The sequence below is a fragment of the Sphaeroforma arctica genome (genome assembly GCF_001186125.1).
Source record: "Sphaeroforma arctica JP610 unplaced genomic scaffold supercont1.499, whole genome shotgun sequence".
NCBI classification, from domain to species: Eukaryota; class Ichthyosporea; order Ichthyophonida; genus Sphaeroforma; species Sphaeroforma arctica.
Window position 1 is genome coordinate 29,878 of NW_014040059.1, and position 10,663 is coordinate 40,540.

Here is a 10,663-nt window from a genome sequence, read left to right on the forward strand (position 1 = left end):
ACTTANATTANATACTATATATATATACACAACAACTACCACAACCTACAACTAACTACTATANAATATATATATANATATATATATATATATATATATATATATGTATGTATATATATATCTGTATATATATATATCACATAGATTGCTTGAATCAATTACATTGCTACAGTCTTTAATTCTCGGATTGTCCCGTAGTATTTTGCACCAATCACTCGTCTTGATTTGAAAGTAAGGCACTGAAGTTTCGCTTTATATATTGATCATCTATCGTGCTCTTTATTCTGACAGTGACAAGCCGGATTGATATAGTTTATTCACAGGCACATATGTGCATGTCCCAATTGCATACACTTGGATACCCAGTTTTTGTGGTGATTGCGGTGTAGTATTAAGATAACGAACCCTTCGCATGAATGCCAGAAAGCCGGACTTGAGCAAGTATGGCAAACCCATGTTTCACATTTAAAGCCGAACAGCCTATGTAATCGGTTAGTAGTCTTCTCTTGTTGGCAAGGATCAATAGGTAAATGGCCACCATCAGATAGTGCGTGTATTGTTCGCACCTACTGTACCAATGCAAGGTGTTCTCATAAGCGTTGCCACCACTCCGCAGCCTTACTGAAGTAGTCCCGTCGGTTGTCCTTTATATATCGGAACTTACAGCTGTAATGCTATGTATCCTTGTGCAAGATGCGTACATATATTTACGCATTTCGTAGTATACTACAGATTGTATCTACCTACCAAGCAGGATCTTCGTTGGATTCATCTACCAATCGCTTAGCTGCATGCATAGCTGCGTTGATGCAATAACCATATCACATGGTTGCGCTGGCCTGTTCGTCCCCAGCATCTGTATTGCGGAAAAATCGGATTTCCGATTGCGAATCTCAAAAGGATGTTTTCTCGAGAGTGTAATCAAGTGCATGTGTGTAAGTGAGGAAATTGGTTCAGAAATAAGTTACACCCTCGCATGTACCAGATATATTTCGCTTGAAGTCTACTTCTGAATCCCGTGGCAATGCCATCGCCTATTATGGGACATTAGAGAGTGTCGGAGCGCGAAAACGGATGGGAACAAATCTCTGATGACAATCAAGATGCGAGTATCGTCATAGTAAAAATAAAGCAAAGGGTTTCACAATACAAACATTTATACTTAAGACTTGTATGGCTTAATCTTTGAGACGAGCATGTGACTACTGGAGTTTGCATTGTCGTTTGAGAACCTTATATATTACACATAGGTTGGCTTCAGTGCGCTTGTGTATGGCGACATCACGCGACAAATTTTCGTCAGATACATATCCACGCCAGCTACATGCTTAGTGTGTCAAAAAGATATCATCTACGCGCTACTTAGTTCATACTGCGGTTTAAATTTGCTAGAAAAAGAAACATATAGTAACAACACATATTTAAATACTAACTTTATTATATTTTATTCGTTTATAATGCTTGATATTATATTATGACTCTCGTCTCCACTAAATTATATTGTATTCATTCGGTTGAAATACCTGCCGTCTCCTCTAAGCCTAATGCCAGGTTCAAGTTCTGCACACACTGTGTTGCAGCACCTTTCAGCAGATTGTCCAACGTAGACACAACCACGACACGGCTTGGATCGGTCGCACTCACTTCGAAGCCTCCCACACACACGTGGTGCTTGCCAGCGTTGTCGCGAACCAAGGGTACATCCTTGGTCACCTTGATCAGAGGCTCTCCTTCGTAAGCCTGTACACAAGAATGGGCGTGTATAGTCAATGTGTGAGTTCAAGTCGATGATCACGTCAGAACAGACAACACTCGTGAGAGTGTATGAAATACCAAGCCTGGAATCTTACCACCAAAAAGACCACTTCGCCATTATCGTTATGAATATACAACATGAAGGCGATAGCAAGAGAGGTTGTACATCACTTTGAAGTACGATAATCTGATATGTGCATGGTAGTACAAGCCAGTTATCATACATTCTTCAGCTCTCTACCTACCGAACAATCGATTCATAGCACGTATTAACGTATACAGACGCTTTGATCTTTGACACAAGCAAGCAGTCACATACCTTCTTGTAGATCTCGAACACCTCCTCCGAGGTTGTTGGACGGCTCAACTGTATATTTGTGGTCAGCGAGATACCCTGGAACCACGACGCAACATGCGGCGTGAAGTGAATGTTCTGGCCAACCTGTACAGAATAAACAGAAATTACCGTCAATGGGAGCGACTATATTGCTTGCTTCTGTGTAAATGTAGAAATTACAGTCAAGGGGAGCGACTATATTACTTGCCTCTGTGTAAATGTAGAAATTACAGTCAAGGGGGCGACTATATTGCTTGCCTCTGTGTAATGTAGAAATTATAGTCAAGGGGAGAGACTATATTGTTTGCCTCTATGCCAATGTATATCATTAAGGTATATAGACATCACGTGCCATGTGTAGTGGTGTTTCTAGCCAACTTGTGAGGATGTCAGCGAGGCAATGATTTCTTCGACGGGGATGTAGTTAGACACGACGTTTGTGCCTTCCTCAGATGTATATGTATAGAATGTACCACAACAGGCAGCACATACGTTGTGATATGTATTTTCTGACCAACTTGTGACTGTGTCGACCTGAACATCTACAAAATATAGTCAATCAAGTGCGTAGTGTTGACAGACACAATAAAAACCATGTGTATCACAACTAAAACATCATCCGCCTCAATATAGACCGACAGTGTGTAGCTATGTTCCACCAAAGCCGGCCAATATCCCGTTAAAAAGTCTGGGTGAGCATAAACCCTTACCTGACGAGTCACCTCTCTCTCGTGGATGTGATTGGACAGCGCGTATGGTATTAAGTTATCCTTAAGGAACGCTGGGTCATTCTTCGGCGACGGATTAGTACCCGCACCCGAATAGCCAGACACACCAAACACTACGGGTGGACTGGCAAGGCTGTCCTTAAGTGGAAGAATGGACAGCTGGGCACCGGTTGCATAGCACCCTGGGTTGCTGTATAGGGTGTAGATTTGGATAAATTGATGCATGAGCATGATGAGGTTCTGTACGTGTGTGAGAGGGGTTCTCGAGGGGTTGAGGTACAACTATTAGAATACTGTGTTTCACCTGACAACCCGAATGGGGACCGACAATCGCATACACATGCACTTCCACACAGCACGAATAACCTCATGCGTCGACACACCTGATAAGCTTGGCCTTAGTCAGATCAGAACGATATCTCTCTGGGAGACCATATGTCCATTTGTCCGTGAATCGGTTGTCAGCACTGAGATCAACTACCACAGGCATGGTACCTTTACTCTGGTGTGCACCCTGTAGCGCTATTATTGTGTGGACATCGGGTTTATGGCATGAGTACGATAAAGCAATTCCGGTTTAGATAGGTGTGTATACAGAGTTGCAGCAGGCTTTACTTATAGCAGATACATCGCTGAGTACAGATTACAGAATCCATTCAACGCTTCTGGTAGGCGTACATGCTTGATTTATAGAGGCTCATCTCCCTTTTAAATCACCATTACTGCCTTTTAATAAATCACGTACAACTAAACCAAATCCTACCACAACATGAATGGATAGCTGCGTATGGTAGGGTACTATACATAAATTTTAGAACCGTTTAGCAATAGTGTATAGCCTACCTGTAACGTAGGTTTCGCTCAATCCATTGGGAAGGGCCAGAACCCAAGCATCTATGCCCTCAGTCGTGCCGAGTTCGTCCGGGGAGAGATTTGTGTATTTCAGAGGAATGTGTACCTGAAGAGACGCACATATGATATCTATGAGTGACAAGTGTGTATTATATCAACAATAGGATATAATATACTCAGATGTGTAAAATTCATGGATACATGTACCAAAACAATGCAAATGACATGATCGTGAACATACCCCTTCGATAGTATCGCAGACGCGCTGGCCTACAAACTGACGAGACGAAACGCATGCGATATCCATGTTAGGGTGTGACTGGATGATGCGCATGAGCTCTCTGCCTACGTAGCCTCGTGCACCGATGATACCAATGCGCTTTTTCGCCGACGAAGACTCTGCGATTGTCGAGCAAAGTCAGAAGTCAGTACACACACATGAATACGATGCGAATTACTAGGGATGCTGCAGGCTACGGTTGTTTCACTCCCAAGGCTATCACTGTTCTCCGCATACATAGAAGCATGAATCGATAAATTGGCATGACAGCAACAGAGATGATGTTTTGCTTAATATGCCTTATACTCACCGGTTGTCTGCTCTCCTTTGTGCACGGTAGTACCCAGCTGCAGTTGCGCAAGATCGTTCACTAGAATACGACGCAGATGTTGGGGTGAAGTCAGATTGACTTTGGCGTCACCATCCGTAGCATCTGCCAGAATATCTCGCACCTGAAGATAAACCAACAAACATTTAAGTTGAGAATTAAACACAGATTGGTTTGCAAGGAGCTTGCCAGGGGTACAAGACAGTTTTTTTTAACCTAACAAAAAGAACTACGTATACACACTTCTGCTCCTTTCTATTCTAAGAATGAATTGAAACGGATTTCAAACTAAACACGCACAGATAACAGCTGCACACTAGAGCATCTGCAATTCTTTCCACTCTATCTTCCAATTCACACAAAATCAGTGTCGTAGGGCGCTAGCAACGTCAACGACACAATGTCCGCTAAAAATTAGGCTACAGCAGCTTAGAATGGCATCCGTTTATGGTATTCGACTGACTGTTTTCATGATTCACGCACTCAGACCTCCATACACTCAACAACCTACAGAACACTTGCAACTTGTAACATAATCAAACGTATCTATAGCGCATAGATGAATCGACTTCTGAAAAATTCGTCTCGCGTAAACAGGTAGGATATTGTGTGTATGCAGAAAGCTCCACTAGCACGATGCAGAATCTATATACCATCAGCAAATCTCTCACCTGTTCGATCTTTAGCTTGGTTCCGAACTTCACCCAGGGCTTTGCCATCAGCATATCCCAGTCCCTTTTGAGATTGATCTCGGGTAACAGTTGCTTTTGATCATCGAAAATACCTCCACCAGGGCTGAGATACACCTGTGCAAGGGATGAACATGTGTATATATGTTGTGTTAGTGCGTTCCTGTTCGTGCGTGAGTGCATGGATATATCTTAGTTTACCGATATTTTTCAGGGTTTTAGAGGATAAAGGCTTTATAGTTCTGTATGTGTGCTTGTGTGCGTGTATATCTGTGTATTGATACCAGAATTGGGCCATTTAAGTTTCTAAATTTGCACATGTACGTGTTTGAGTTTTTATGCAGAACCTATCTCTGTATGTATATTTATAATCAATATCAAGATAGAACGCCAAACATATCTTCTGTGTTACCAAGGTGTTTTACCCAGAACAAGCTTATTCTGGACTCATATGAAATTCACAGAGAAGGGATCATCGTAAAAAAAGCATTACTTACGGTATTCAACGGCTGAAGCGATCGTGCTAGAAAGGCCGCCACAACGTCTGCGTTAACATTCAAAGAGTAACCCTCGTCACCCGCCGCAAGACTGGCAATCACAGGGATGATTTTGCTCTTGACTAGGTCGCGCAGCTTGGGCTGAAATAGTATGGGTTTGAACACGTGAGAATATGTATACCAATACGTATACATATATATAGATATATAGATGTATATATATAAATCTCTAAAACAGAAAGAACTGCAACAAAAATGGGTTGTGGCTTTCGATCCAATCGTGCAGCTTGCTCAATCGAGTTACGATATTCTACTATAAACATGTGAATCTACCAAATATGTGAGATTAAACAAATGTATGTGGCTGCAATAAGTAGTAGGTATGAACGAATTGAATGCCTCACAATAACATGCGATGTGGCTCTAGAGAAGCGACAGTGCCGCAAACGAGTTTAGCGTCCTAAAATATACATACACGCAGAATAGACCCAACTTCCACTCTCCCAATTTAGTACGCCTTCCATGTAACTCACATACCTGGTTTATACTCGTTATCTTGCCCACATATTTCCATTTGGCAAAGTCGAGGTACTTGCCTTGTAGCATACCATCTCCAACAAACCCTTGAGCCGATACACCAGCTGTTTTCAACGCCTGTGTGATGAAGTGTATTTGTGGGTTGAATTTATGTAAGAGGTGAAAGATAATCAATAGTTATTGTACACAAATTATGTGGAATTAGATTGCAGATAAGGACGCATGCCAAATCAACCGAACAGCGGTAGTACAGCTAGTTCCGTAAAAACTGGTGAAAGACGTTTAATTGTCAATTCAAAATTCCCTTTAGCTTTGAACGTATTCATAGAGATTTGCATATTGACCAGATTAATTTGGAATTCGGTGAGCGTGCGAATAAGTACGTACACAAGTGACGCATCCGCTCTTGGTGACATTCCGATACCCGGAATAAAAGCCGATCTGAGAGACAGATGCCTATGCAAAGTTCACTAGCACTCCATGCCACAAATTGAACAACATCTAGTACGCAAAATCGAGTCAAATCAACTAGCATCTTTGCTTACCTGTACAACTTTGTCATTTTCGGATTGAAACACTTCTTCGGCGATTTTCAGCGTTGCTTTATCTGTCACGCGCATACCCTGTCAAATATAGCAGATAGATAACTTAGACAACTAGTTTACAATTTGTCTAGTTACTAATTGATTGTCGTACAATTGTCAAGTTCTCGAACCTAACTGTTCAGTTACTCAATATTTCTTTGTTGTTCTTTTCGGAAGTTCAATGTTTGAGTAGTACCTTCCAGAAAGGTATGTGCAGGCAGCACGGTATACCTCTTAACAAATAAATTATCACAGTACAACATACAACAATTTTCTCTCTTATCGACATATATTGCAAAATATACATTTCATGCCCTTGATTGTAGAAATAAATCCCTTGATCCCCATGAATTCTGTCCTCAGACAAAGGCTATACACACACACACACACACACATATATATATATATATATATGTGTGTGTATATATATAGAAGACAAGTATATACAAGTATATATTATTCACATACGGTATCTTTTCTGTAGGAACCATACCTGCTCATAGACAGGCTCAACGCCTTCCGATTCCAGTCGCTGGTTCATCTGTGGTCCACCCCCATGTACGATCACAGGAATCAAGTTGCTTTTGTGCAAATCCTTCAAAGCAGATACTAGCTCGCCCAGTGAGTCCGTGATGACTGCTCCACCTACCTTCACAACAGCTGTGTGCGACAGAATGCAATCACAAATTGTGAGGTTGTGTGTATACAGGTAGCAAATATATATATATTTACAAATCGAACTCGAGGGGGGTGAATGTTTGAATACATAACATACGACATACACTCACCCATATTGTTGAATGAGGCCTAAATGACAGCAGTGTATACAATGTGAGCATATAAATGTAGCATATATGTTGATATGTATTAACCGTAGCAATTGAAGAAACTAAACAAATCACAGAGCTGCAGATTGGATGTTCCAATTGAATAATGTAAGGTTGCAATGACCAGCATGATACTTGTACATACTGCGAGAGTTTTATACATACACTTACAATTTACAGTTTAGTTCTGTACTATGTGTAGCGTGATGGTAGCGATTAAATGTGTATGCTTCAAGATTTTACATGTCAGTCATATGAACGAATATTATAATTGTAGTTCTGCCGGAGTATAACCATTATACATATATATATATATATATATATATATATATATTAAATAGACCTCCACGCTCGAGATTCCCGCGCAAGAACTGTACTTCGTGCTATTCCTTGTACAACTTTTGATGCAAAACATACCTATTTGAGGCTGCTGGAATGTATTTTGATAGTACTTCAACCCCTCGGCATCGGGGGCAGGATCTAGACGATCCAAGATAGTTTTTTTGTCCTGTAGATATAAATTATTTGGTGATGTAGTGATGTCAGTTCAAAACTACCTGGTTGTACCTTCGCCTTACTGCAAGTGCATGTGCAAGTAAAATAGACAAGCATTATGCTCGTATTAAAAAGCAGATATTTAGAGTGGTATGGCAGGTATGGCAACGATAAATTTAGTGGATGGCGAAAAAGGATACTCACAGCTGTAACGGTCCTTTTCAATTTGATAGAAGAGCCTAAAAAAGATGTATTTTGTATAGACATAAATGATCACCAATCCTCAAAACAGAAACAGAGGCTTAGCATCTTCACGCGAGAGAATATCCTACCCCCCGCTCTCGGAAAAAGTAGAGTGGTTATACGGCTACATCGTAGTGGAATAGTTCCCACAATTCAGTAACATACTGGTGGATATGAACTCCGTATATTTACAATGCCACATACCTTAGACAACTGTGTAGAATAGGCACATTTTCGGCTGACAGATATCGGTAGCGAGCTACCCAGAATACGACGCAGTGGTAAGCGGCTGGCACCAGTTAAGCTTCGCATCGAAGCCCAGTTATTGACAAACATCGGAAAGTGTATTAGCTTTCGACTGATATTCGATAGCTAAACGGTTTGGAGTGTTGACTATTGACGCATATGCATTTGTATTTATAAGACAGAGGCAGAAAATATGTAGCGCCTAAGAAAGCCTCAAACGAAAGTATGTAAATATGCGAAGCTTCGCCCACTGGTCGCTGACCTGGTCAGTAAAACGCCCCAGACTCCTGAGACGCAAAGACAACGCAGAACATGTACATACATGAAGTCCCATCAGATACCATCAGATAAATCGGGCGATATCCGAATGCTATTGGTTGGCGATGATTTGTGAGTCACTTTATAATCTAACTTTCCGGCATCAGCGCTTTTTCAGAAAACCCTACATTTGTAACCCTACACTCATGTGCCGTCGTCCCAATGATAGGCGCATGTTAATCTGTGTTGTAAAAAATAGTAATAACTGGTTTATATCTGGGCGGGTGTAGACTGCAGAGTGCAGAGTGTGCAGACTGCGGTGTCTACTGTCTACTACTACTAGAGTCTGCTATAAATCTGCTTGTTTACTGAAGCCTGTGTATTTGAAGATACTGTGTATTTTGTGTATTTTAGAAGGCTATGGTATTGACTATTTAGCGGGTTCTGGCCCTGGGTAGTCGGGTATTGGAGTGTGTAGTGTATTTAAATATATATTAAGAGTATTTACATGATCACTTTCTGGAGAGCTCTATTTTGCAAAGAGCACAGTTGCGGATAATTAATGCCACTATGTACTAGTTACTTGTAGCATATTGTGGTATTTTTAAAACTATAAAATAAATAGTAAATACACTGCACGCCAGTAACCAGCTGCCCAGAGGTCTGCAGGCCGCAGCTGTGCAACTGGAACAAATCGAGCGCGTTATTATTATAGGCTCTTCTGCTGTTCGCTTGTTGCTATATCGCTGTTGAAATGTATTTTTATTTATCTTAGAACTTAAGGTGTAATTTTAAGTACTACTGAGTATTCAAATTGGGCTTGTTTTCACTTTTCAGTTGTGTTTGTGTCCTATTCAACACGCGACAAATATTTCTCGGGCTTTCAAGCTTGATGACCGTTATTTACAAAACGAATCTCCCATTCTACTAGTCTATATGAGTATATATTCCAATGATACGATTTTGAAGCAAAGCATCAAGGCGCCTGTGTTTTGTTTGGAGTACCTAACTTGCATAGTTGACATTCTTTGACTTGTCAGACTGGCCACTTACTCGAAATCGAGATACACCTCTAGAGAAGAATGTATTTGGGGTTTCTTAATACAGTTATGACTCCAAAGGTAAAAACAAGCTTACGTCCGTGTGTATGAAATTACATGGTGGACGCTTCCACAATAAAGATGTTTTCGATGCGAGAATGAAGTACGTACCCAAACGAACTGACTATTCTACAGATGAGAAAGCAGTACGTACCTTCCACCTCTCGCTAACTAGAGTAGGAGGGAACGACACTTCGTAATTCAATATCACTATGCCAATATGTACCCATAAATTTTACTCTATGTGAAGACTACTCTACTAGCAAGAGACCTAAGAACAGTTATTCATTTACTGCTACTACTATTTACATTTTACACAAAAACATAAATAAACAAAGCATGGCTGCATAGCCAATGAAATCGTTGGTAATTGAGAAAGTGTGTCATTTATTTTTTCTTCTAAATACAATATACGCCCCTGTGTACAGTATATCAAGTATGAGCCCATAAAGGCATTGTGTGCATTCTGCACCTGACTAGACTTTTTTGAGACGTAGTCCTTTTAAACATGGCTGAGAATAAGGTCGTAGACCCCCTCCAACGGGTATGACTATCAAGCGACTCTCATTTTACTTCTGTTTATATTCGTTCTTCTCACTGCTTACTTTACTTGTTTACGAGCAACGTAAAGAAATCTTGAGTTGATATATCTGACAGGTGGTACCTGAAATGACAGTGTGCCTGAATCAATTCTTTCAGGGATGCTCCGTCCAGAATTCTGTATTCATACAGTAGTTTTATTCGATATAAATATTTGAAAGCTTTTTACAATCTAGCTATACCCGTGGACTTCCATCAGTTTGTGACAGTACTTGACGTACTGGCCACACTTTAAACGCACGTCAGTCACAACACAGTATGATGCACTAATATATATATATTCCGTTACAACACAGTATGGTGCACT

The 10,663-nt window shown here is 40.7% G+C and overlaps 1 protein-coding gene across 1 annotated transcript; it reads right to left on the reverse strand.

Annotated features, from left to right (window-relative positions):
* Positions 1-1,418: 1,418 nt before the first annotated feature.
* On the reverse strand, positions 1,419-8,520 carry SARC_06777 (hypothetical protein). The gene is made up of 14 exons (XM_014299305.1): positions 8,357-8,520; positions 7,832-7,922; positions 7,081-7,247; positions 6,549-6,626; positions 6,004-6,120; positions 5,467-5,607; positions 4,952-5,086; positions 4,263-4,404; positions 3,914-4,071; positions 3,664-3,778; positions 3,204-3,342; positions 2,803-3,010; positions 2,075-2,197; positions 1,419-1,740 (listed from the first exon to the last, which is right to left on the reverse strand). The coding sequence occupies exons 1-14, from the start codon at positions 8,486-8,488 to the stop codon at positions 1,507-1,509; spliced, it is 1,980 nt and encodes a 659-aa protein (XP_014154780.1). The 5' UTR covers positions 8,489-8,520; the 3' UTR covers positions 1,419-1,506.
* Positions 8,521-10,663: the final 2,143 nt, after the last annotated feature.

What these genes read in the sequence shown, in the direction of transcription:
- SARC_06777 (XM_014299305.1), bottom strand. Translation starts at nt 8,488, where the DNA reads ATGTTTGTCAATAACTGGGCTTCGATGCGAAGCTTAACTGGTGCCAGC. An exon ending in TTGAGCCTGTCTATGAGCAG is followed by an intron (nt 6,627 to 7,080) that starts GTATGGTTCCTA and finishes TATATTTGACAG; the next exon opens with GGTATGCGCGTGACAGATAA. An exon ending in CAAAGGAGAGCAGACAACCG is followed by an intron (nt 4,072 to 4,262) that starts GTGAGTATAAGG and finishes CGACAATCGCAG; the next exon opens with AGTCTTCGTCGGCGAAAAAG.